A 27,331-nucleotide genomic window follows, 5' to 3' on the forward strand; every position below is an offset into this window, starting at 1 on the left:
AAGCTGTATGACATCCCATATTAGCAATATCAATTATGAACATTGACTTACCCCCTGCTGCGTCCTGTGAGCCGAGTTCCAGCTTCATGTCAAAAGAAGCGAACTATCCCTTTAAGGTTCTGCTGGAGCTGATAACATGTGAAATGGCTAAGATGGGAAACTGCTCTCTCGTGGGGGGGGGGAAGCAACTTCTTCTGCCTGAGATAATGTTTATTTTCTTTGATTAAATCAATAGATTTTTTTTATGCTTTTCTTGTAGGAATGTCGTGGATTCTGAACTGTCTCACATTAGACTAGAACATTGAAACAGCAGGCTTAAAGTGCTCGAGCTGGTTTCTGTGTGTGTGTATGATCACGTATGTGAGCATGTCTGTGTGTGTGTGTGTGTGTGTGTGTGTGTGTGTGTGTGTGTGTGAGGATGAATTATCATTTGATATACTGTGACTCTGTGCATGCTGATGTTTCGGTGGTGGCTTCACAACCTGCACTTCCTCCATCCACTTCTTTCACATCTTAACCCCCGCACATCCCCCGCATCCCGCCATCATCTGACACGTCTGCTGAACAGACTGCCGCATCTGTTTCCTGTTTGATAAAAAGATCACGTGACCCTCTACTTGATTGAGTCTGGTTTGTTCTTTCAAACGATGCGTGCTGCCACCGAGACGAACGCAACCTCCGGGAGAGAAATCTTTTTTCTTTTTAAAAAAACAAACAAAACAAAAAAAAAAGCAGAATTTTTCGTTTTCCCCAGGAGTTTGGAGTTGTCCGGTGGCTTCACACACTTATTTTTTTTTCTTTACTGTTGGTGACCGCTCAGAGATACATGCTGACATTTCTTTTCTTTTCTTTTTTTTTTTTCTCAAATTGGCTAAAAGATAAACCCGAAGAAAGTTTAGGTCAACATTTGGCCTGAACGTTTATCTTCTGAGAAATTTCTGATTGTAAAAAATTTAAAAAAACATACCTGAGCTGTCACTCTGGAGGAGAGTCTGTGGGCTGTAACTGGGTGCTGGAATCATTCGCTCCTACTTCCTGCATCACTTTGTTTTACTCGACTCTGGGAACTCTGGTATTTCACCTGCCTGCTCCTTGGCTCCTCACACCCCACCCACCTCCCCATCCACCCGGCTCATTTGACAACACCACGACTAACACACATCCTCCTCACGGACTGCATGCATGTAACGCTTTAAGCGAATCCTCACCGAATGGAATCGGGACAGATTCAAAGTTTTGAAGTGAATGTGGAAACCGCTGGATCTACTCTTCAGCCTGTTGAAGTTGGGGGGGGGTTAAAATCGAGCAAATAAATTCCGTTTTCTCTGTTCGCCCTGAGCTTGGAAGCTGATTATTAATGAACTCCAGATTAAAACATCTCTAAACCCCTCATCTCTTCTTCCTCAGTCTTTCTCTCCCATCCTGCACTATCCTGACGTTCTTCCTCTTTGCATTTCCGTCCATTCCTCCTGTTTCCCACCTGTGTGACTTTGTTTCAGCGCGCTTGACCAAAGCGTGTTCGCTCTCTATTGAACCCAACTGAATTGCTGGAGATGTCATACGTTTCTTGAGATTTCCTTAAGAGGAGCAAAGTAGGAAGGAGGCCCTGCTGTTCGTCCTGTGGACGGATGCAGTCATAAGAAGAGTAAACGGTTCCACATTAGATTAGATTAGATTGGATTCAACTTTATTCTCATGTACAGGTACAGAGCAACGAAATGCAGTTTAACATCTAACCAGAAGTGCAATAATGCAGCATTAATGGTGTGGTATATAGAGGGATGTACAGGTTGTTTTTATATCACATGGACAGTATTTACAGATGAAAATCTCTGTACAGGTGATTGATCAAAATATACACTGATTGATTGAGGTGTTGAAAAGATTTATTATACAGATGGCATGAACTATAGCATGATTTACAATAAAGGAAATTGGCAGATGATAAGTGAGGTGATATAAATGCAGATGGGGTGAGGATTAAATGGTGCATAAGTAATAAACAAAAACAAGCTACCTTTTAATTAAACTCGTGCAATATTCTGTGCATAGTACTGTGTAAACAGCTTGTTTAAAGTGTGCGTGTGCAGAGCAGTCCAGTATTACAGGGAGTGATGGTTTTTGGTCAGTGAGGAGTTGAGAGGTTTGGATGAACTGGTGTGTAGGGGTCAGCCGGGGGGGGGTGGGTGGAGTTTAGTAAGGTGACAGCTCTGGGGAAAAAAGCCGGTCCTGAGTCTGCTGGTCCTCGTCCGGAGGCTTCTGAAGCGCCTGCCCGAGGGCAGCAGGGAAAACAGACTTATGTGCAGGCCAGGGTGGGAGGAGTCCTTCCTTGAATCAAAAGTATGAACAGTGTTGGGTCGAAAACAGCCCTTGTACTCTCACTTAGATCTTTATTGTTGGCTGAAGTCCTGAAATGAGTCCATATTTGGTTCATTTGTTGGAAAACCTGGAAATCTGGAAATGGAGATCTTTAGACACCCTGATAAGATGCTTTACAGCACTGCCGAGGCATCCGATCATCTGCTGAGGCAGGTGAAGGGGGGAGATGTAGACAATCAGCTCAACAATCTCATAAAGATGTCCAACCTTCTTCTTATTTAAAAAAAGAAGCTGGGATGCTTCCCAAAATATACATTAAAAGAGATTGCAATGATTTAGAAATCATTTCAATCAATTCAAATTAGAAGAAAAACGACATATCAAATGTTGAAACCAAGAAGTCATATATTTCTTTTTTTTTTTTTTTTTTAAAGAGTGGCTATTTTCAGTTTGAAATTAGAAACATTCGAAGCATCATGTTTAATACAGAGGTAAAATAAAAAAAGGACTGGAGAGGTTGTTTGATGCTAATTTAGCACCTGTTGGAACACGTCAAGGCAAATCCGCAGCAGGTCAGTTATTTGTGTCAGAATTGCTCAGGAGTAAAGTTGGCAAGAGGACTATGTCTTCAAATAAATTCAACAATTCAGAAATAACACCTTTCAAGATGGGGACCAGAGGGGCGGAGCCAAAGGGGCACGGTGGCCACCCCTTGGCTCCTCCACCCGACCGGTAGAGAAGTCCGCCGGAGTGATCATAAAAGTGTTGCGTCCAGAAACTGGTCATTTATGGAATGCCATTACTATAATTTTTTTGATAAAGAAACACCTATTCGTACTGAAAAAAAAAATGCAGCCCATAAACGTATAGATGTATAGAACTGATACGGTAAAATAATTCAACATTTTATTCTTAAAAATGACTTTTTTTCAGGGATTCCTATTTTCTGATGTCATATTTCAAACCCAGCTCATTTTACTTCCACGCCTTATATTCAAATGAGGGGGTGTGGTCTAACTGAAGCAGCAGCACCATGAGCTGAGATACTTAATCCCACATTACCCCGTAATTCCACGTTGGTTTGTCAGTGAATGCTTGACAGAGAACGTAAAACCAAGCAACATTCATGCCGTGGTCTCCGTGTATTTAGCCTTTGGTCCTGTTGAGTAGCGGAAACAAAATGACATCCTGTCACCTTTTCATGAGCTCTTTAATTTGAACTTGTTGGAAAAAAAGTAGAGGTCAAGGAAAGATGGTCGGAGAAAAAGAGCGCATTGCGTTTAGAATCTCATCACTAAGCTGTGATGCAGCACTGAAACTACAACCGTTCAATAGATATTCTACAAAAAGTGCTTTTTGACACTGAAAATATGAAAATATGATGGAAGATATTACTTCAATATCTGCTTCCTCGTCTTCTCATATTTACCCACACAAATCAAACTTTGGATGACTGTATGAATATAATCGAGCTAATAAAGGAAGCACTGAAGCTGCTTTCCTGAGTTTTGAGAGAATTCAAACTGCTCTTATCGTGGATGCTGCTTAGATACTTCTGAAACTCTTGACTGGTGCTGCTGCTTCAGGTATCTCGTGTTATTTTTTTTATTTAGACCGTAGACTGTGAACAGAGCACTCTCAGTTTGGAGAGTCAGAAAATAGCTAAAAGCTCCTCAGAAGGGGGTTTTAAGAGGTTTTCTTTCTTGCCCTCTAAAACAACAATCAAATTGTCTTTGCGTTTAGACAAGAGCGTAGTGTGGAGTTTAACAACTATTTACCACGAAGGAGTATTTTTCTTTTTTTTTCCACAATTTGGGAATTTCATCATTGACAGGTTATAATGTTCAAAGATCCAGAAAATGAGCAGAAAACGCAGTGGAAATCATTGCCTGAGTCCAGGATTGCAGTTAATCTCTGCAGGCGAGGGACCATTTGGCTCCAAAGCCAGCATCTGAGATAGTGTCGGTGTGCGATGTACACAAGGCGCGGGTAGCTCGCACATCTCCGAAGGTGCCATTGACAGCCATCCAGATGTGCCCACAGAAACTGGAAACTTTCAACATTTGATATGTTGTTTTCGTACTTTTTGTCATCGCAAATAGGCCAGAAATGATTTGCAATCATTGCATTCTGTTTTTATTTCATTTTCGAGAGCGCGCCGACTTTATTTTGGAAACAGTGTAACATTCAAGAAGTCCACATAGTCTTGGCTGCTGGGTTTACCATCTTTAAATCTTCCATTCACTCATTTTTTGCCTCAATTTTTCATCCTTTGCTGCTCCTTTATCAGTCCTGCCCTATCCTCCTTTTCTTTTTCTTCTATCTCGACCTCTTCTCTTTCCTCTCCCTGCTCCACCCCTCCTGACTGGCTAACAGTGTGTTGTATGTATTCCGGACTCCAGGGCGACGTGGGTCTTCCTGGACCCAGCGGTTCTCGCGGCGACGAGTCACTAGAAAGTGAAAGAACTCTCACTATCTACAAAGGAGATAAGGTAACACAGCAACGGAAGGGAAGAGGTTATAGCACGTTCACAGAGCACACACACACACACACACACACACACGGATGTGGTGGGGTTTAATTGTAAAGGTGGTGCAGTTGAGGGTCAGCTGTACAGCAGGAAGCTGGTTGTTAGGGTTCAAAAGAGGAAGAGGAGCAGTGATTGCAGCAAACTTTACAGCCGTGGAGGGAGTACGTGAGGAATGGAGAGAGGAGGAGGAGAAGGAGAGGTTGGTCCATGACAGAGGCAACTGTCCAGCCTCTTTTTACCGGAGTGTGCCGCACGGCAGCTTTCAAAAGCTTAGACGCTTGTAAAATTCCCACTTTAGAGATCACTCAAGTTTTGAGAAGAGAAAGTAGAACCTGATGAAACGGAAGCAACACGCACCCATGACGAATTCAGGCGAACACGCCGGATTCTGGATGCTGATAGAATTGAACAAACAAGCAAACACATCCAGATAATGTTTGAGGTTTAAAAGAAATAGCTAGACTTTTAAATCAAAGACTGAAATAGTCAATTTTGTCTGGCTGCAACCTGCTGTTGGGCCATCCAGCTCCGCCCATCCAATTCGGTTCAAATCCAACTTTGTCCAGGTTAGGGGGGCGGGGTTAGTCGGTTAGTGGGTGTGGCTTCTAAAGTAGCATTATAATTAATGCTACTTGAAAAATGTAAGGGGAAATAATGATAAGTGAATAAAAATCTGGTCTGGTAACACTGGCAACCCACCGAGGGTGTATTCCACCACCATGTAATTCTAATACTGATGACGAAAACCAGCCTCTCATCGTCACATCATGCTCTCCTCGCTCCTCTCCTCACTCCACACACTCCAGCCAACACTCCAGTCCATCCTCCAGACAACAATCGCTCCCTTCTTCCCTCAAATCTTCCGAAGCTCTCCGACAGCTTTCCCCTACTTATTCCGCCACCACCGACTGATCAGAACGCTGGCAACCTGCTGGTGTAAACAGCTCTCTCTTCCATGATCACGGTATCCAGGGCGACGTGGGCTTGCCCGGTGACCCCGGCCAGCCAATGATCAATGGCATTGTGGAGTTTTTGGGTTTTCCCAAAGGAGACAAAGGAACGCAGGTTTGTTAGAAAAAACACAACGCAGTTTTACACGAGCTAATCCCATGAGGTATCTGACGGTAAACACGGGCTGAAAATGGGTTTCAGTGAACGTGGAAGCCGGAGAGTGATCAACGGCAGCCTCGTGTCACCGTGTTTCTGCCAAACTCCTCATTAAATAACGACAGAAAAGTCGATATGTTTCGACTTCTACGGCCTCTCTTTGCAGTACCATGCAGTAATGTGTGTTTTGTGAAAGGAAAAGGATGCGAGCGACTTCTTTTTTTTCCCCTAAAAGTCAAATTTGTCTTTATTTTTGGAATTGTTTCAGAAACTCTGGTTACTAATTCGAATATTTTTAGGGTTTACCTTTTAAAAATTTCAAACCCCCTGAGTATAGTCAGTAGCAGCCCCATACTGAATATGAAATAATATGTCAGTGTTAGAAGAAAAAAAGAAAAAGGCCAAATATTGTAGATACCAAGGTTTCCTTCGCTACCCGTCCTAAACTGAGCAAAGAATATCAGGTTGATAAGACTTTCGGGGCTACTCAGATGACCTAAGATCAGAGGCAGGACTCGAGATGAAATTAATTTGGATCATCCAGTGAGATTCCTCAGGACGGCGCCTCTTTTCACTGTGATCAGCAGTGTGATTGTTCCCCAGAATATCTAGACACCATTATCTATGGAACCCCCCTTCTATTTAAATGAATCCATTAAGACTAGTCGTTCCTTTTTAAGCTCGTAATATCTGCACACCGTCAGTTACTGCTTGACTTCAGGGTGTAAGGATCATTCGTAAGTTTGTCGATTCTGTAGTCGACAAGACAAATACCTATTGGCGCATTCCTTATTCTTTAATCGAGCGCAACTTTTTTTACCAGCTAGTTGAGTGCGCAAGCTGTGCCTTTGCCAGCGAAGGAAGAAAAGATTTAAAGCGAAAGATCTGAACACTAAACTCTCACAGTGTTGATGTTGTGTTCCGTTTGTCTGGACCTCCAAAAAGGTAAGTTCAGTAACGCAATACTGTAAGATCAATAAAGAACCCAGATGCAATCTATTCTGTGAATGCTTGTACGTACTGGTGCTCAGATGTTCACCTTGTTCCCTTTCTTTCTGTCTATCAAAGGGAGAACCTGGTCAAAAGGGTTTTAAAGGATATTCTGGAAATCCTGGGCCACCCGTAAGTATTTTATCGTAAATTCCGTCCAAGCAATTCGAAAACACTTTCCCCATCAACCCAAATTAGCAATTAGTAGCGACACGTACACGAGAAAGTCTCGAACTCGGGAAGCGATTCATTTTCCGGTTATGGTTCATTTCCAGGGAGCTTTCGGCTTTCGCGGTGAACTTGGAGAGAAAGGCGTTATCGGATTCCCCGGAGCAAGAGTAAGGCACCTTACCACTGCGTTTGGATGTATTGCGCTTAGAGTCAATACCGGAATGCACAATTTTGCGTTGCTTCCCATTGTCGTCTGTGGTCAGGTTTGTCTCTTACCATTTATTTCCTTCTACTTCATCTTCTGTGGTGGATGTTGTTTCCGATTCCATCAAACAGGGCGCTCCGGGTTTAAACGGACCTGCCGGCGCTCCAGGACAACAGGTAAGCTTTGTAAAACTAACCACTAAATATTTGTTATTTATACTATGTCATACCAAGAAAATACCCCAATGTTACTTTGTACAAGAGCAATTTACACAGAGATGAGACTAATTCGGCTCCGGGTTACTGGATCACCAATAGACACCCGCAGAGGCGTTGACTAATTATAGAAAGTTACAAGAAATGTACAGTTGTGTCTAGTGGAAATAACCTGGAGAATATAAAACATCCTTTATGTGCTGGTTCAAGATTTGTAGTTGCCTAAAAGAAATTGTGATGCAGAGTGTAACAGACGAAGAATGCAAGAAAGCACAAGAGCAGCGACGTTTTCCTCCACCTTCCCCTCCAGCAGCCCGCTCCAATATTAGCTTTTTCTGTGACGTTTCAGGTCCGCAGTCTGTATGCCGACTTGTTGTCGCCAATAAACTCTTGGGATACCCTGTAGTGCTGTCTAGTCGTGCACTGTATTTATTTGGCCTTACATTTACAAACCTAAACTGAAAACTAAGTTGAGGGTTTTCCCTTCACAGGGATATCGAGGTGATCCAGGTTTCTCTGGCACACCAGGATACCCAGGTCCCAAGGTAAAAGCAATACACACGTGTGTGTGTGTGTGTGTGTGTGTGTGTGTGTGTGTGTGTGTGTGTGTGTGTGTGTGTGTGTGTGTGTGTTTATCTGTCTTACACATTCAGTTGAGTGTTTTTGCTGCGGGTATAATAATGATTATTCTATTATTATACAATTAAAAAGAGAATGAGTAACATTAGGGATGCAGCGATACCACTGTTTTTCTAACCAATACGATACCGGTACTTGGATCTGAGTACTTGCCGATACCGAGTACCGGTGCCGATACTTCTACCACAAAAAAAATGCAATGAATTGGAAGACAGGTTTCGGTCTCACTAGCCTAACTACAGTGTTCCTGATTAGCTCGACTCGCCGCCAATCTAAAAAAATACAACAAAAATGACAAGCCACCCTCTGATCGCGGTCTTCATGCAATAAATTGCTATCGGTTCATGGTATCGGTTAACTTTAACGAGTACGAGTATATTAGAATAGTATCGGCCCGATACCAGTGTCTGTATCGGTGCATCCCTAATTAACATAATATTTATTATTATAATATAATAATTATTATATTATTATACAATTATTATTATTATATAATAATAACTGTAATGTTAATTGTTTTCTCTCGATTCAGTACATGATGTCAGTAAAACTGTCAAATAATGAGTGTTTTTTCATGCAGTACCCTTCTTTCACCAGCAGATTGTGTCATTGTTTCTTAAATCCATTTTTACTGAGCCCAGCCCTCATTTGAGAAGCGAACTAATACTTAAAAGAATAGCTTAACATTGTTGGAGAAAACTAAGGTGCCTAAATTTGTAGCTAAGTCAACTTATTAGCTTAAATTAGCACTCATAAAACAATACTGTCATTTCTGCTTGTGATTTTTGAGCTGATTAAACCAGCCTGCTGTAAGATTGTCCAGTGTGTGCTTCGTGGCGGCGAGTTGGTGCATTTCATTATTTTTGGTCAGGTCCAAGAGTCTGGCTGTTTCCATGCTTTCTGTCTTATGCTAAGCTAACGTTAACTCTTGCTAGCTTCCTATTTAGCTATTTTGGTATTGCTCCTCTCTTTTAACTCGTCCATGAACTGTTGACTAGAAGGTCAGGACATCTTTTATTGGTCTATAGTAATCGGACCTAACCCTGTTGGTGTGTGGTTGAATAATTCAGACTGGTCACATGCAAGCTTATGCTTGTCAAGGCTAAACCTCTGCTTCTTTATCTGTCACAATACTGATTAGTCCTCCTGACCTGTATGAACTTCCCACAGGGAGACAGAGGAGACACTGGACCTCCAGGACCGGCAACTTACACCAATGATCGAGGCATATAGCACGCATGCACACAAACACACTCACATTTGTTCTTGAAATAATATCCCGTTGTTTGATATATACCTTTCGCTCATGTTATCCATTAGTGTTGAAAGGATTTCAAGGTGAACCTGGTTTGAATGGCCGCCCAGGACCTCCTGGTGACCAAGGACCTACAGGACTGCCAGGACCTCCAGGCCAACCAGGATCTGGTGGTTTTGGTACAGGTAATATAAACTCATCGAGAGGATGTGGAATTAGTGACTGAATACAGTCGCACACAAGACAGATGAGGCTGGCTTGTATATATCAAGATGATCAATTTCTGTCCAAATGCCACGCATACAGGTCTTCCAGGAAGTCCAGGTTATCCTGGGAGCAGAGGACTAAAAGGAGAGAAGGGTAACCCAGGCCTACCAGGATATGGCATTGAAGGACGCCCAGGTCAACCTGGATCCCCTGGACTCCCAGGTCCTGCTGGGCCTCAGGGTCCTCCCGGTACGTTGGCAGAGTACTGACTGATAAAGCTTTCTGGTTCGTCCTCACAGGTTTTGATGTGGAGTGATGTGGCTTATTTGAGGGATGAAGACTTGGTCACCGAAGCATATACGCAGCAATACGTTTCCCTTGAGAATAAATAGTTTCTGAACATTTCTTCAGTCTTTTTTTTTTTCTTAATCATTATTCATTATTTAGAAAGTGAAATAAAACGATGCATGATTTAGAAAGATTTATGTGCAGATACAGCATCTTTCTGCATTGGAGCTGCAACTGGCACAAAATAATTTCAAGGGTGAAAAATGGATTTTGTCATTTTGTGAAGTAAAAAAGCAAGCTCGTCCGTAAGAATACGGATGAATGGAATAGAAACCGATTTTAGAACATAACAGCTGTCTGACTTTGCTGTCCTCCAAGGGTCGTCCGTTGATCCCTGCGTCATCTATCCCGTGGGTAAGTTTGACAGGTATCCGAACGGCAGCCATACTGCTATGGTTGCCATGGCAGTTTTCAGCCTCGCAAAGCGGAACTCAAAACATCTTTCAGCTGGCAGCATCTAACGATCAAAATGCTTCTTTTTTTTTTTTTTTTTTGTTCCCCGCACTGAATCATGTGCAGGAAGTGGGGGTAAGTGGAGACTGCAGGCTGTTACAAGCTTCAGACTTGGATAGGATCGTCTCTCTACTCCAAGATGCTTTTCTCCTCTTTGGCCACAAGGTGTCGCCTGCATAATTCACTGATTTTACATGGATTTCAAATGCTCAGCAGCTGCATAAGCAATGCAATTGTTTTCTGACATTCTTTGAGTTCGCTTTTGAACTTCGAAAATATAGAAAGAATTCAACAAAAACAAAGAAACAAGCTGAGAAACTTAACAAAAGTCCCGCATTGGCACAAGTGTTGGAATTGAACCGAATGGGAGACGCTTCTGAATGCGTCCGGGCCTTTCCAGACTGCCGAACCCCATGCATGCTGCTCGAGGCAAAGAGTTACCTCTCATTACAGTCCATTTAAAATCACTGAATTTGTTCTTGCTAAATACATTGCTGTTTTATATTTTCACATGATATAAACACTTCAAAAGCTTTTGAAGATAAGCTTCTCACCTTGCACCAGCAGCCGACTGAAAAAAAAAGCAGAGCAAACAAACCCTGATTTTTGCGCTGTGGTACAAAGCTGCACTTGCACTGTGCTGCTTTAAATGATTTGTTTGTATAACGTCAATACTCCTCCACGAATGGAGCTTTGGCAGATTTCCGTTGTACATTACAAGAGTCAGTGCAATTCGGCTCAAGTTCAAACAGTGAACAAATGACAGAATTGCTATGTTACCTGTGCGCTACAGTTGAACTTCTAAGTCATCCAAGATTCTTCATGTGTGTTTGTGCTCGCAGATGGTCCCGGCCCCAGCCCCGGCAGAATCCCCGGACTACCTGGGTTTCCTGGCGCCAGAGGGCCACCGGGTGACAGAGGGTCCAAAGGCTTTAGAGGTACACGTACAATCTAAATAAAAAGAACATTATATTGTCTCGCTGTTCAAAATAGACTTGAAGACTTTACTGTCATGTGTCAAGAAAAAAACCTCCAAAGGTTTAACATTACATTTAACGGGTTTAAAAGTGGATAAGACGACCTCCGCTGGACAGCAGCACATGACCTGTTACAATTTCTGAAGAACTGAGTCCTTTTTTTTTGGCAGGGGATCAGGTTTCAGTTAAATGTTGGCTTGTAAAATTAGCTGATTTTAACCCAGTAAGAATCATCTCCTCTCCTTTTTCTGTTCTCCACACATTCCCTTCCCCTGTCAAACAAAACAAAAGCTAACCACGAAACAAAAGTAGTCGGCAGAGTTAATGGGCGAGCTGCTGTCCCGGCATGCAACAAGGCCTTGCCTCTATACAAGATTTTATTCTTGACTCAATGCCTGCAGGGTTCCCAGGTCCTGCGGCTGCAGAATATACCCCAATCATCAGCTCTCCACCACCGTGCTTTACAGTTGGTATAAGGTGTTTGTGCTGATATGCTGTGTTTGGTTTTCTCCAAACATGCTGCTGTGCATTATGACCAAACACCTCCCCTTTGGTCTGGTCTGTTGCAAAAGTCTTCTGTTTTTTTTTTTTTTTTTTTTGTTTTTTTTTGTTTTTTTTTAGATGAAACTTGCTGCCATGTTCTTTTTAGAGAGAAGAGGTTTTCTACTACAACCCTTTCTAGCAAGCCGTACTCGTACGCTCTTTTTCTATTTGTACTGTCATGAAATTTACCATTCAACATGCTAACTGAGGCCCGTAGAGTCTGAGATGTAGCTGTTGGGGTTTTCTCAGTTTCCCTGAGACCTTGAGACAATCGGACCTTGCTGGGACATCCACTCTTGAGAAGATAGACGGCTGTCTCGAATGTTTTCTGGACTTCCAACATAGAAGCGCAGCAACACTAGTTTCTCCAAGATCGTTTCTGATGTCTTTCCTCCTTGGCAACGTGTTAACACACACCTGAATGCTCCAGACCAGAAAACTGACTAAACTTCAGTTTTTCATAGAGGTGCTCACACTTTGCCGTTGATTCATTAATCAAGTGCATTTGATCAGCAGCACCTGGCGGACACTTGCTCTACTAATTCCTATAGAAGCAGTAAGAATGAGTGGACTTGGTTTTTCACACACTTCACCGTGTTTGTTAAATAGATGATGGTACAGGGTAACATATCAGGTTGTGTTTACAATGTGTTAAGCCCTGATAAGCAAGAGCATATTTTCCTGTAAACTGGTTAATTTTCAAATGTACTGTTTAACCAAGGCATGTCAATTTTAGTTAAACCAAAAAAAAAAATCATTCTTATATGATTCTTTCCTTCTTTTCTTTTGCCCCTCATTTTCTCCCTTTCACCTCCATCTTTTTCTCCACCTTGCGTGTCTTTTCTACTTTTTTCCCCTCCCACCATCATTCTCCTTTCCTTTTCTGAATCCTGCAGGTGACCTTGGCGACTGTGACTGCGCAGGCGAAGACACCTCGGGGTCTCCTGGGTTACCGGGACCTCCTGGCAACCCCGGCTCTTTAGGACGGAAGGGTGAGCTCGGCGATCCTGGTTCACCGGGCTTACAAGGATTACCGGGACCTGATGTGAGTGGAAAAAAAATAAAATTTGAAACATCTGAACATTATTTTATTTTAATTTAGTACCTGTTGAATCTTCACAAATTACTGTCATCTCTTTCTGCAGGGTCGTGCTGGTGAGACGGGCTACTTTGGTCGTAAGGGAGAGAAGGGGGCACCGTTCTATCCCGGCACAGATTCAGGGCAGAAAGGAGAGCAAGGAGCTCTTGGGCCCAGAGGACCCACAGGTGAGACAGGAAATCCTGGGAGAGACGGAGGGTATGGCCGTCCTGGACTCCCGGGACCCCCAGTAAGTACAGTACTTAGGTACACGACTTATAATTATGCCAATTCTTTTATTTGAAGGTTTTGAAAAGTTCTTAACAGAAGTCAAAACAACTTTCTTCCTTTTTAGCCTCTCTTATCTCCTTGACATCTCATTTCTGCTTTTGCTCTCCCCCCCTCTTCTTTCCTTTGCTTTCCTGCGCAGGGTGACGGGGGCTACGGCACAGTCGGCGAGAAAGGATTCCCGGGCTTTCCCGGGTCCAAAGGTCGTCCCGGCGGCCCCGGCGAGCCTGGCATTGGCATTGCCGGACTTCCCGGCGTTCGTGGGGAGTCCGGAGACCCCGGTCTGCCTGGATTGCCGGGGGAACCGGGTTTTCCTGGAGAAAGAGGTAGGTGACGATGGGGAGAAAACAACAGTGCACCCGGCGTGTTGAGTGTTTGCTTCCATAAGTGCGACCCCCGAGTGAGAGGAAGAGAGACAACAAGAGTGCATTTGAATGTCAGGAATATTCTCCCCACAGGGAAAAATCTGGACTATACATCCCACATATCTTATCATGTCACTGTCCTGCCTTTGTGTTCCGTAGTTACCATAGAAAACTCATCATAACACCCATCGGAACACATTTTTAGGCAACAAAACCGTCCCTGGTTCATCTTTGTTGCTGACGAAATCAGACTCTCACAGACCTGAAGAGACAACATGGCTTGTGTTGGTTTTTCTATACCAAAGCAGCTTTGCGCCCTTCATGCCTCAGTTGTGCACTGTTAACTACATGATTAATGGTCTCCATTAATGTGCTTACACTCTTCTGCAGCCAATAAGCTATAATCCATAAACTGCTTCTTTCGTCGACTGATTGACGCTCATCGATGACATTGCAGTCACTGACATGCCCAACAACTGTCGTGCTTCGTTAGTCTCGGAGGAGGCGAACAGAGGAGACCAGATCAAATAATTTAAAAAAAAAGCATTTACATGAAAATTTGATTTAGTTTATTTTCTTAATGAAAAAAAAAAAACGTATAAATGTTCAGCTCAGAAAAGCCCCACGTTTATGAGCGTTTCCTTTTCAGCAATTCTGGGCTCATGTCTCAGATAATTATCGCTGAATCTTACAGCAATGGGAAAATGAATTTGCTGATGACACTCTGTTCTGCCTCTCTGAGACTAAATGACACAGTTTTGAGCAGCAGCTGGTCCTCATCAGTATGAATGTGCTCTCGTACTACGATGCATAATGCTAAACAACTGATTCATTTTGCTTTTAATATGAGGGTTATTGCCACTCGCAGGAGCTGAGGGAGAATGAAGGACGAGGACAGGGACTGCAAGATGCAGCTTCTTCTTTTTAGTTTTCAAATCCAATTCTGTCATGAATCCTTTTCTCTCTTCTTTCTTGTTGATGGCAATAACCTGTTTTTTAAGCATTTTTTTTTTTTTTACTCTGAACCAAGCATTTCACATTTCAGTATGCTTCTGCCTTAATCAATTGACTTAGTTCGATTGCTGATTTGCTGATAACTGTTTGATATAAACAGAAATTAATTGCTTTGTTGGCGCATGCAAATGACCCTGACTGGCTTTGTATGCTGCCACCTTTTTACGCCCCTTCTATCTATGAATATCTCTCTGTCTCTCCCTCTATTTCCCTCCCCTCTCTCCATCCCTCCATCTGTCTCACCTTCCATGTGCATGTGTATCTGTCCAGGTGAAAACAGCTGTGGAGGGGTTAATGGCGCCGGAGAGGGAACGGGTGGGTAGCTAACTTTTTCAACCACCAGCCAGAGTAAACAACCTGGGACAGAGTGTGTACTGTAGCGTTAGCCCAGCAACTGGCGGATTCATCAAAGTACCTCTCAGACAAAACCGTATTTCTTTGAACTCATGTGTACATGCTAGCCGGAGCTAATCTGTCTTATCGACAGCTTTCGGTGGAAATAAACATACCAAAAGTACGGCTTCACCAACTTTGAGGTATCGGCTGCTGTTTCCTCAGTTTGCAACTATAAGGACGCAACAGATGAAATGTAAAAAAAAAAAAAAAAGAGAGACTAGCAATTGTTTTAACCTTAATGGCTGGGTGTAGTAAACGAGGACATTGCAGGTGATTAAGGCGTAAATTTGAACCCATAGTTACGAGTGAAACTGAGCCAGGACGACTAAAAGGAAGAATCTGATGGATCACAGCGAGTAAAAATTCTGTTTTGGCCAAACTCTTAGGCGAGTAAAATCCCCCATTAGTCATTCATAATTTTAGGGTTGCCAGGTTGTAAAAGTCCAGATCCCCTCACAAGGTAGACTCAGAGGGAATCCTTACAATACGGTAAACCAGAATTTGCTCATGTTAATGGCTTATAACTAATTGTCGATGAAACATTAGTAATTGATGGAGTTGTGATCTTGCGCCTTTTGAAGACAACTGGCTCCCTGTGAATCATTTTGTTCACGACGGGGCGATGGATGCCTCTCGCTCCCTGCGCCTCAGGGATTCCATCCTGGCAGAGTCAGTCGATGATTCAACAGCGGAGTTTTGAATTGCAACCGAATGTGTCGCCAACCGGTCACCGGACAGTAGCATTTGTTCATATCCTCCTGTTCCTCCCGAGCAAAGCTGCTGAAAACCTTGCGCATGTTTGCAAGCCCTGCTTCTGCTAAGTGCTTTTAACCAGCGAGGAGTGGGGGAGGGGCCAGTGATCCCGAGACACAAAAGTCATGTTGGATGTACAACTTTCAAATCATTCCAATGAAGCTTCTTCTATTTCTTTAATTCACCCATTCATACAACGAATTTGCTACTAACAGCATTCAAACCTCCAATAGAACAATTCCTACACTTGAACGATTAACCCCAATTCAGTTCTGTTTGTGTGAGTGCCACTTGCAAGCGACAGACAATCAATATTGCAAAACCTTTAGAGGACTTTAGGAAGGAAAGAAAATAACACCAGTTCTCGTGTTGTCGGCTGTGATGGATTAGCAGTTGTTGTTCTAGTAGATTTCTGTTGGTAAGGATCCCACAGTATGCATAGAATAGAATAGAATAGAATAGAATAGAATAGAAAAATACTTTATTCATCCCCCAATGGGGGAATTCAAACTGTTAGCACGATTAGCATGTAAATGTGCAGAGTTACTCTAAAGACAACAGTGGTGTTAGTAGATTTGATTTTAGCAAGTTTGGTGTCCAAGCATGTATTTACCTTCTATACACAGCTATGAGGTAAATGTAATGTCATTCCAGCATTGTGTCCTAAGTGTTCGCTGTGTAAAAATGCATAATATGTGTATTAACCTGTGTATGGGTGCTACCAGGCCAACTGCTACCATGTACCATACCTGGTGAGGCTGGAGAATCCGGTGTGCCCGGTTTACCTGGACGACCAGGTACAGTATTAACTCTTATCTATTATTTTTAACCGAGGCTTTACATTGATTTTGTCTTCTAATATTCACAGACATCCTGCTCGATTTTTATTCGGCTGGTTTTTTTTTGGTTTCCAAAAGACGTCGAAGCCTGGCTTCAAGTTTTAGTCTACATTGGAGCTTTTTTTTTTTTTTTTTTAATTAAAAAGTTGTGTTATTCTTGTTTTGTTTTTTTAAACGATCAAATGTAATTGTCAAGCAGGGTTTAAATGCGCATTTTATGAACAGTTGTCATTCAAGAGGATTCAGAGCTATTTCTTTCAACAACCAAAAAAACTGAGTGACGCGTGACACTTTGGCTGGAGCGGTTTCTTACACCATCCAGTACAAACGCAGCCAAAAAATGTAGTAAAGTTTGAAGTTTTGGAAATGCCTAAAATGTAGACATTAACACTGAATAATGTTCAGAATTAGCGCTCAACCGATTTATCTCCATCAGGCTCCAAAGGTCAGCCAGGAACCCCAGGAGGACCTGGACGTCCAGGGTTCGATGGTGGCAAAGGAGAGAGGGGAGATCCTGGCTTCGGAGGCCAGCCAGGACCACAAGGTAAACCTGTGTGGTGGTCTGTGGTTATACTGTTAACAGACTGGCATTATGGCTAAAGCGATGAGCCACCATTGGCGGTAGATTAATGCAGTACGTTTTTACAGAACCCTCTAGGAAGTCCTCCTTTAAAACTATTTGGAAAAGGGCACTTTCAAAAATCATTTACGGGCAATTGGATAAAGCACACTTTAATTGTGAGATCCAAGCATCATATGCAAACCTATTACTAGATAGGGAACCACCTTTGTTCATTGTCAGCACAACTAAAATCAGTTTGCAGCTACGAATATAGGATACTGATACTGATTGGGGCAACCAGACAACTTGAATGAACCCTTTTTTAAATTTATTTATAGTTCTTACTTTACTTTACTTTACTTTACTTTGTCACGGTGAGTGGTTGAAGACCCCACTTGCAGGATTATTGCGGATGAAGAATGAAAGAAAACGTCGATATACTCTCAAACTCAAGGTGGTGTCAGGAAAGGCACTCCAACAAAATGAAAAACTTTCAGACAGGGCTGAGACCAATACAGGAGGTGAGACAATGAACTGTTCAGGGAGAAAGAAAAATACAAAGCCGAGTAGCCACCAGCAGCTCTTTTCACATATCCTCATGAAGGTGCCTCTTCACCTGTTTGGTAACTCACTCAGACCAAACAGAGGTAGCTCAGTGTCCCCATGTCTGGCTCAGTGCAGACATGGGGACTCGAGTCTTAAGTTGCACAAACAAAGACTCGAGACTTGACTTCAGACTTGCCCTCAAAAGACTTGAGACTTGACTTGGACTGGAGGTTTGGGACTCGTAAACAATCTTCATTTCCTGAAATGATTGTTTCTGATCCTTATTTCATTCCTTCTGATGTATGACGAGGCTGATGGCAGGCTGAGCGCGACATAGCCTCACGCATGCGTGCAGCCGCTGATATCAAAACTGCTCTCACCATGGCAACGCCAAGCTCATCTGGAACTGTGCCATATGTTGTCACATTTGGTTATAAAGCGTTCACCGGTTCACGCAGACGGCAAACAAGCGAACGGCCACTTGCAAAGTGTGGTATCAGGATAAATGATGCCGGCTCAACTACGTCCAACTTCATCAGGCACCTGGAAAGGCACAAGGATAGGTCAGTGTTTTTGTAATGTGAAAGGGAAACTTAGCGCGTATCGACAGGTAGCAAACTAATCAAAGTAAACAGTGTTTTAAACTATGTGCAGATCATGGCTTCATTGTTCACTACACAGCGTTGCTGATTTATCTGCAGCAGCCTGTGAAATTTGGGAAGGACTTTGGTTAAGTAGCCGAGGTTAGCAGCTACCAAATGGATTGCTAAAGCAAGTCTACGTGGATGTAGCTTAACGTTAATCTAATTGCGGTTTTAAAATAGCCTACTTTTACAACTTCAGGGACACCTGATAAAATTCCAGGTTGACTAGTTCTCATCCTCATTTAGCTGCCCAAGTGTTTATTTAAAACATAATGTAGGTTACAATTTCTTCAGTCATGTGAGATTTGACTTGTTATTGGTCCTCAAAGACTTGAGATTTGACTCGGACTCGAACACAAAGACTTGAGACTTGACTTGGACTTGTAAAAAATGACTTGTGAACATGTCTGGCTCGGTGCTGCATCATTGCGTGCTTACTCACCGCATGCTAGCTTTGTGGAAACAACTGACAGACAACAACATCGTTAGCAGGAGCTTGGTGCTACACTAGCTCTGTGATCACCTCAGATGTCTCTTTACTTACACACATGACGCCAGTGTGCAATGAAGGCCCAAGTCCAGGATCGAAATGTTCTGAGGGAAACCTTGCATGTACAAAGAGCCAAAAAAAAAACAATACATAATACAATAGATCAGGCTCTAGACTCTGCAAAATATAAGAGGAAGTAAAGGGAACTAAGGTGCAGAAGCTGTTGTCACAATAAAACAGGAGGAAGGTAAACTAGAAGGCAGAACATGAAAAATAAATCCTGTTTTAGAAGATTGAAACCAAGAAACAAAAATGACAAAAAAACAACAACCCCAGACCACGAAAGACAAATAACTGTGAGACTGTGGCCATGTGTAATCCAACTTTTGTCCTTGTTCCAAAATTGTTTCACCTCTCACGTCTGTAGCCTCAGATGAAGCAGATATTTGCTCTGGAGAAAGTATTAATCTCGTCACAATGATGCTAAAACAATGAGAGACCTCCCAGCGTCACCGTGTTTTCCGGTGAAGAGCAAACTTTAAACCTGTTGAAGTCACATTAAAGCTAAACTAGCGTTCCCGGATGACACGAGGTCTACCTGATACTTTGAATAAAGACAAAATAAGACCACAGCCACAGTGTTGAACATAGTTACTGTTGAAGGTGTTCAATTCCTGCCGTCTTTAAGCTGAATTTCCCAAAAGCAAATCCCATGAAGTGCGGACTGATTTGAAGGAGAACGCTTTGGAACATTAAGCTGAATAACTGAGGTGAAGCTCATCTCTGTCAATCCGTTTCTTTAACTGTCATCTCCACTGTTGCTTCCACCCTCGCTCCTTGCAGGTTTCCCTGGCCCCAGAGGGGAACCTGGGATTCCAGGTGCACCGGGACGGAGTTTTGATGGAGCCAGGGGTAAAGACGGTGTTCCAGGGCGCCCTGGAGCCAAAGGTCAGCCCGGAGAGGTTCTTGGAGCCAGACCTGGAACTCCAGGACAGGATGGTTTACCCGGAGAACCCGGAGACAAGGGCCAGCCTGGGACTCCTGGATCACCTGGATCTCCCGGTGGGTCTCAGATGGGGAAATCGATGTCGTTTCAATCTTTCTTTTAAACCAATAACACAATAAGAGTGCTTATAATGCTCGTAGTAATGAAAAAAACAAACTGTTTGGTCGCGATTATAGTCGAGCAACTCCCTTGAAATCCTTTCTGAATTGAAGTGGATAGAATCCCTCCTGTTCTTTAAAAGTTTTTTGAAAGATATGCATACATACCCTTATGCAACCCCTTTTCGTTTTGATCCAAAGCGGTTTAGAATGAATGAATAGAGTGGCACCATTGAATGCGAATGTCACTCTGACAAATGCTTCATTCGGCACAAGAGCCATTTTCAAAACCGCATAATTGTTCAATTAAATTGATCAGATGCAGGTCGCAAAAACTGACAGTTTACATTCAAAGTGCTCATCAACGATACAACCAAACGTAGAGCACTCTTTAAGCCTTTGTTTTTCAGCCAAAGTGTCAAAAAGTTTCCCTTTTAAACAGAAAAAAGAATGTAGACAACAAAAAGCAGCAGTAGACAGGAGTGCGGAGAACAAAGTCGGCCTCTAAACTAACCATGTATGTCTGAAAACTGTTAGTAGAGCTCTGGCATTAAAACAGTGTAAACATGTGCTGGTTAAAAAAAAAAAAAAAAGACCTTTTAACTTGTAGAAAAGACACTGGGGAATAGAGGAAGGTGCCGTATGGAATTCAAATAGTTTGGCTGATTAAATCCACCTTAAATCTAGGTCTAGATTCATTCTTAGATCTGAAATGAAAAAAAGTTACAGAACAACTAGCCAATGCAGGAGAAGCCGTTAAATCATACTCCCTAAAGTAAAAGTGCCAACCTGGATTAAAAACTCGACATAGTTGTTGCGTACATTGAGTTGCGTACTTCGCTTGAAAACTTGTTTCAGCTTCTTCACTTACTCATTTGTACATTAGTTTGCGGTTGGCGTATTAATAACAAGAAGGATTCATTTGCCAATTCATTATAAGTCAAAAGCTGACCCTTTTCTTTGTTTTTCTCATGTGTCTATGCATGAAATCTGCACGGTATCTTTTAATTTATCTGGACTGTTGCTTGTTTTTAAATTCATTTAAATAATTTTTATTTGTTTCTCTTTATATTATTTTATGTATTTTTAATGCTTCTTCCACTCCCTGCTGCAATGCTTTTATTTTATGTAAAACACTTTGAATTGTTTTGTACATGAAATGTGCTGTACAAATAAATTTGATTTGATTTGATCAAAATCCGAAGCGTGAGGAGACAAGTGTGGCTGTCGGATAGAGTGGAAGAAATGCAGTGTGGCAGAATGACTGGAAATCAACTAGCTAAGATCGAGCATCTCTAATTTGATCATCTCAGCTGTAAGAGGCAGCTGTAATTAAAGTAAAAACATGTTGTTGTTGTTGTTTGTTTTTCTTCCACTAGGTCTCGATGGAGGCTTCGGTTCCCCCGGCTTGAGGGGAGAGAGCGGCGTGGACGGTGCCCCCGGTATCACTGGCCCTCCTGGACTTCCAGGGGAAATAACTGAACCCTACCCCGGTCGGCCCGGACTTCCCGGCAGCAAAGGACCGAGTGGACCACCAGGTGAGAGAAAAAGGCTCAGCTTACCCGAGTTTCGGTTTAGTTTTGTCGATTTTTACCCTCCATATTTTATCTTCAAGCGATAACGTCTAATTATATCTGAACATCGATTCCTCTTTAGGTTTATTTACTCAAAGAGCGCCAATATAATCTCATGTCAACTGGGCTGACGTTTTTCACCTCTGATTCCCTCCATTTGTTTTTGTCAGCATTGGTTCACCCCTCTCGTTTCCCATCATATTCCTCTCACAATGCTCCACCAGAATGTCCTTTTTTTTTGTTTTTTCTTGTGTATTCAAGTTCTGCATCACCCAAAAGAATGTCCTCTTCTGTTTTTTTTATTGTTCTGTTCCCCCCTTCCCCGTTTCCTCCTTCCTTCCTACACCCTCCTCCATCATGTCCATGCATCTTCTCATCCCTCCATCCTTTTCTTGGTGTTGGGTCATTCGGTGTAGGCTGTCAAGGTGAGACACTCTCTCCCCCATCCTTCATCCGTCTCTCCTTCCATGAGCTCCACCCTGCAGCTTCCTTCCCTGCAGCTTCCTGCTGTTTGTGCAGTAGACCTTTAGCCGCTGCCTCCCTCAAGGCGTCAACCTGCGCTCCATGTCTAATCACTCCATGTCTAATCGTGCTGCAGTCAAGCGTCCATCCACGCAGTGTTAGGACGTCACGGGGCCCCCCCACCTCCCGCTTTCAGCTCTGCCGTGTTACCATGCAACAGTTAGTTTACTAAACCTGCTACATGCAAAAAAAAAAACACATGGTCTTTGGATCTCTGAAGTATACAAATGTGGAAATATGAACAGAAATAAATGGATAAATGTAGAACTATAAAGGTAAATACTGGAGATGAGTAAAAGTTATGGAAGCCCAGAGCGGACGTGGTACGTATAAACTTTTGTTTGATGGTTTTCTCGAGATAATTTACAGATGGTTTTCGAGGCCACTTTTTCTTCCCAGTCCGCCCCTGTTTATAGGCATGGCAAGTTTATTTGTACAGCACAATTCAACCTCAGGGCGATTCAAAGTGCTTTACAGAGACATTAAAACAGTAGAAATAAAAAGCATGATTTAAATTTTAAACAAAAAAGAAAGAAATAAGAACAATAGATAAAATCAGATAAAATCAGTAGTTAAAATGTGATTACGTTTTGAAACTCAAGCTTCAGATTTGGAGCTTTATTCAAATGCAGCTGAAAATAGGTGTGTCTTCAACCTGGACTTAAATACACATTTATTTTATATGTGTTCATATGTATTTCTGGCAAAGGTGTACCCATTTTTACCCCCCTTTCATGGAAAACTGAATAAAGTAGCATATGAGTCATGGAAACATGGAATGTGGAGCGTTTGTGTAACAATTCTGCTTGTGAAAGTGCACAAAGTAAATCCCGCTGGTGTGACAAGCATTTTGTTTTTTTATCGAGATAACGAGTTATTTATCTCGAGAAAGCGATAACGGAACCTCTCGTGCATCATTCGGTAACCATGGAGACAGCCTGGTCCCCTCAGCTGGTTACCGATGAAGTTGACTATATCAGCAGGATCACTCAGGCGTAAACGCCTATTGCGCTGCAGTCGAGCCGGCCGTCTCCTTAAACGACGCGGGCTGATATGAAAGTTATCTCTACAAGAAAAACAAATTGCGAACACATAAAACACATATAAAATATAAATTAACTCGTTATCTCGAAAAAAAACTATCATTGTTTTCTCGAGATAGCGATATTATTATCTCATTATCTCGAGAAAACCATCAAAAAAAAGTTTATACGTACCACGTCCGCTCTGGGCTTCAGTAAAAAGTGGAACTGAAAGGGACCAATAAACACAAGAGGTTCATTAAAAGCATGTTGACTTGAACTTTTATTTGTGCATAAATATCTGTATGTGTTTATGTATATACTTTTAAGCATATTATTTCTAAGTATTATATGTAAATTACTCCTTTTCTTTACATTCTTTCTTCCTTTTTTCTGTCTGTTTATCTATTTTTATCCCTTTTTTTCTTTCATTTGATATATTTGCATATTTGCTCTTTAGGTGTTCTCATTTGTTTATATATATTTCTGTGCATATTTCCTCTTTTTTGAGATGGCCTTTTTTTTGGTATATTCCCATCATTCCACATTTGTTAACAGAGAGGACCTCTCTTCAAATCCCAATCCTTCATCAAACTTTGTTGTTTATTTGCAGGCGTGCGCCAGAAAATGTAGTAAAACACACAAAACTGTGCCGCTGGAGGGGAATTAGTTCATCACGCCCATCTTAAAGACTCATTCAGAGTATAGATATATATGTAGATATACATATATATCTTTTTTGTGAGAGCTTCAGAAACAAAACGTTTTCTCTGGAAATGTGACTGTTGATCATTTGCTTTCTTTTCGCTGCCAGAACTAACCCCTGTTTAAATTTGACATTGAATCAGCACCAGATTTTTTAATGATTTTTGCTGCGAAAGCGCTTGTTTGAAGAGGGTTTTTGCTGCGCCTATGCTTCGAACTTGGCTCCTGCTGAGCCAAGTTCGAAGGCTTTTTTTGACACTCTTAAAAGGACTTTTCTATTTTTCAACACATCCCGCCAGGGTCCTGCACTGGTGGCAAGTTTCGTCAGATCTGACATCTTCCGCCTTTGCAGCACAGATGTGCTGAAAATGGGTTCCACTTTTAAGAATGTGAGCAGTAGTGGTTAGCATGTTTTGTTTTGTTTTTTACGGGAAAACTTTAGGTGGTCGATCCTAGCTAATTCAGTCTGGAATTGCACTCCAAATCCCTAAAACTGTGTGATTCCAGACTTGTTCTCGTAAACGTTTCAAATCGCTGGATGCTCTAAATGAGCCACATCGTGCTTGTATCTGTTAGATGGCACCCCTGCTCCTTTAAGTGCTACTGCAGCCTAATGGAGATTGTCAAACAATGTAGGCAAACAAATTTCATTGTCTGCTTTGATTGTGTGTCGATGTATGTAAAAAAAAAAGAAAAAAAATTCATTGTTGAGATGGTTTTCTATCATTATCATTATGAACATAAACATGCTGAAGGTAAGGTCCTTTTTTTCAATTAAAAACCAAGGTAAGGCCGTCTTTTTGTCACTCAGAATCAGATGTTTTCACGTTATATATTGCAAATCTGAATAAGTTGCACTATATAGTCCTATTGCTCTCAGGTTTTAGTCAGATAGAAACCCAAGTACTGTTTCTCATATTTTGATTTAAAAGTCCGTCCACCACATCTGTTCTCATCTCACCGTTCATCGTCGCCAGGCTTCCCTGGTCGTAAAGGAGCCCGAGGAGATCCAGGTTTCCCGGGGCCTGCGGGAATGAAAGGAACCCCAGGGCTCTCCGGCATTCCTGGAACGCCAGGGCCAAGGGGGCCCCCTGGACCTCCAGGACCGGGAACTAGAGATGGGATCCCAGGAATACCAGGAAGAAAGGGTAAACGAGAGCTCTCTCTTCCATCAGTTCCTATTTGTGTCCCCTTACAGCGACTTTCAGCATTCTGATCTGCCGTTGATTTCCTCAGGCGAAAGAGGTTTCTCGGGACCAATGGGTTTCCCTGGACTACCAGGTCGCCCTGGAACGCCGGGATTTCCCGGAGAGAAAGGTCAGCCTGGAGGGTCTGGGAGAGACGGATCTTTTGGCAGACCTGGATTCACTGGATTGAAAGGTAGAGTTCAGAATAGGAAACAGGGTGGTGGCACCTCAGTTCAGAATCAGTGCTTAGCTTTTGGATGATGATGTTACGAATCCACCCACATGCTTTTATTTTTGCAGGTGACAGAGGATTGCCTGGTTCTCCGGGATTACCTGCTTTTCCTTCTGGAACGGCTCTTGGGGAGAAAGGAGACCCAGGAAATCCTGGACCCAGTGGCTATTCTGGCTTCACCGGACCCAGAGGTAGCACAGTTACCTCTTTTATTTTACTTTTTTTTACCGTTTTACTATCATTTGACAGTGCAGTAAATCCATATCCCAGCAGCATAAAAATATGGGTATACATGTTACTTATTTCTCCACTTACAGATTTGACACTATGTCAATATATAGGAAGATCTGTCAAAGACTTTAATGTTTAGCACATGGATATCTTCACGAGCAAGGTTTTTAAGAATTTTTAGTTGATCCCAGATCAGCCATTAACCAGTGATTTGGAAAAAGTGACCCAATGCTTGAAGGGCTTGTTTAAAATAAAAGTTAAAAAAAAAGTTTTCCCATCAAAACGTTGAATACAGATCAACGGTTCGAACGCTCATTTTGCAAACCACTCGTGATGTATTTATGTGTCCTGTATTAATTCAGTGATTGACTCATCTGGCTGACGTTTCCATGTGTTTTTTTTAACAATGTCACAGTGGAACAAATTTTCCCAATTTACACTGTTCAGTAGTTCAGCCTGTAATAATACAGGTCAGAACGTGTCATAAGACATATGAAGATAGAAGTCCTTGAATTAAATAAAACTACCTCTAAACCGTGCTTACCAATAGTCTCCTGTTAAAGTTGTCGTTTCCCATTGCTGTGGTAAACCACTGGAATTTGTCTTGCTCGCGTAACATAGTCAGTGACGCACATGTTGCACGTGTTACCCCCCACCCGATCATCTGGTTTTCAGGTGACAAGGGTCTGCCAGGTCCTCCTGGTCGTCAGGGTGTGCCTGGACGTCCTGGTTTCCCAGAACTGAGTAAAGGACAGCCTGGACAGCCAGGGTTTCCCGGGCAGCCCGGACTCCAGGGGTCCCCTGGACCAAAGGGAGAAGGTGGAATCATGGGATTCCCCGGCATGATGGGACCAAGGGTGAGAAACTCGCGCGCATATTCCATGTGCAAATATGAAACAAGTTGGAATGATGAGATTTAAGTTCATATGTTTTGTTTGTTTTTGTTTTTCTTAAGGGGGATGATGGCACACCTGGTGTCTCGGGTTATCCTGGAGAATCTGGTCGACCTGGTGCCAAAGGTGAGCGTGAATACCCAGCTCCCTTCAACCTTTTTATGCTCCGTCAGACTTGAGCATAGAAGTTCACCCTTGTGAATGAATCACGTGCGATGAATCATTTTGTTGCTTAGGTCAACCTGGAGATACTTATGGTTATCCTGGAAGACCAGGAGCCAGAGGCCAGCCAGGAGAATCGGGCTTCCCAGGTAAGGTTCACTGTGCTTCGTCATGTAAAGCAAGAATTCCAGTCCCCTGGAATGACGAACATTTGCTCTTGTTAACTGCTTTTGACCGAATAAAAGATGGTTTAAAACTGTAACTGATGTGGTGAAGGAACAAGGAAGTTTGGGATTGGTAATAGTGGGATATATCAAAGGATGTGTTACATAGCAGACTGATTCTTCCATCTCAGGTGGCCGAGGCAATGATGGCGCCCCCGGCGACAACGGCTTTTCAGGAAATCCAGGTTATTCTGGAATAAAAGGTGGTATTGGCGAAGCAGGACGGCCTGGAATAATGGGTGAGAGACGAAGCCAAGGACAAACTGATGAAGTTGATCTCTTGTTGGGTTTTTTTCTTTTTTTTTTTTATTCACAACATCTTCGGGAGTTGATAAAGAACCACGATCGCATCTTGACATTTACTTGATCTGGATTGCAGGTTCCCCCGGTTTCCCTGGACAAAAGGGTCTGCCTGGATTGCCCGGAATAAGAGGTTCAGATGGGTTTCCTGGTCTGCCTGGAGGTCCTGGAGGGCCTGGAATCAAAGGTTTGTGGAAAAAAAAAAAGAATAATTGGTAAGAAATTAAGCTAAGCCTGCAT

At 42.5% G+C, this 27,331-nt stretch overlaps 1 protein-coding gene across 3 annotated transcripts in view; it reads left to right on the forward strand.

Moving 5' to 3' along the window:
* Positions 1-27,331, forward strand: part of col4a6 (collagen, type IV, alpha 6) — a 152,040-nt gene that overhangs the window by 113,659 nt on the left and 11,050 nt on the right. Inside the window, exons 13-37 of one of the 3 annotated variants that reach the window (XM_075451428.1) lie at positions 4,722-4,811; positions 7,026-7,079; positions 7,223-7,285; positions 7,455-7,499; positions 8,030-8,083; positions 9,348-9,402; positions 9,498-9,617; positions 9,739-9,888; positions 10,306-10,341; positions 11,283-11,378; positions 12,857-13,005; positions 13,106-13,288; positions 13,469-13,652; positions 16,580-16,651; positions 17,130-17,237; positions 19,779-19,997; positions 21,419-21,577; positions 24,840-25,010; positions 25,099-25,242; positions 25,350-25,472; positions 26,188-26,369; positions 26,468-26,531; positions 26,642-26,716; positions 26,923-27,030; positions 27,171-27,278. In XM_075451428.1, the coding sequence (XP_075307543.1) occupies positions 4,722-4,811; positions 7,026-7,079; positions 7,223-7,285; positions 7,455-7,499; positions 8,030-8,083; positions 9,348-9,402; positions 9,498-9,617; positions 9,739-9,888; positions 10,306-10,341; positions 11,283-11,378; positions 12,857-13,005; positions 13,106-13,288; positions 13,469-13,652; positions 16,580-16,651; positions 17,130-17,237; positions 19,779-19,997; positions 21,419-21,577; positions 24,840-25,010; positions 25,099-25,242; positions 25,350-25,472; positions 26,188-26,369; positions 26,468-26,531; positions 26,642-26,716; positions 26,923-27,030; positions 27,171-27,278 (2,812 nt within the window). Of the gene's footprint in view, positions 1-4,721; positions 4,812-5,822; positions 5,916-7,025; positions 7,080-7,222; positions 7,286-7,454; positions 7,500-8,029; positions 8,084-9,347; positions 9,403-9,497; positions 9,618-9,738; positions 9,889-10,305; positions 10,342-11,282; positions 11,379-12,856; positions 13,006-13,105; positions 13,289-13,468; positions 13,653-16,579; positions 16,652-17,129; positions 17,238-19,778; positions 19,998-21,418; positions 21,578-24,839; positions 25,011-25,098; positions 25,243-25,349; positions 25,473-26,187; positions 26,370-26,467; positions 26,532-26,641; positions 26,717-26,922; positions 27,031-27,170; positions 27,279-27,331 lie in introns of all 3 variants that reach the window. The other 2 variants (XM_075451427.1, XM_075451429.1) reach the window with 2 other exon arrangements.

Source organism: Odontesthes bonariensis, chromosome 19, assembly GCF_027942865.1.
Source record: "Odontesthes bonariensis isolate fOdoBon6 chromosome 19, fOdoBon6.hap1, whole genome shotgun sequence".
In the NCBI taxonomy this organism is placed as follows: Eukaryota; Metazoa; Chordata; class Actinopteri; order Atheriniformes; family Atherinopsidae; genus Odontesthes; species Odontesthes bonariensis.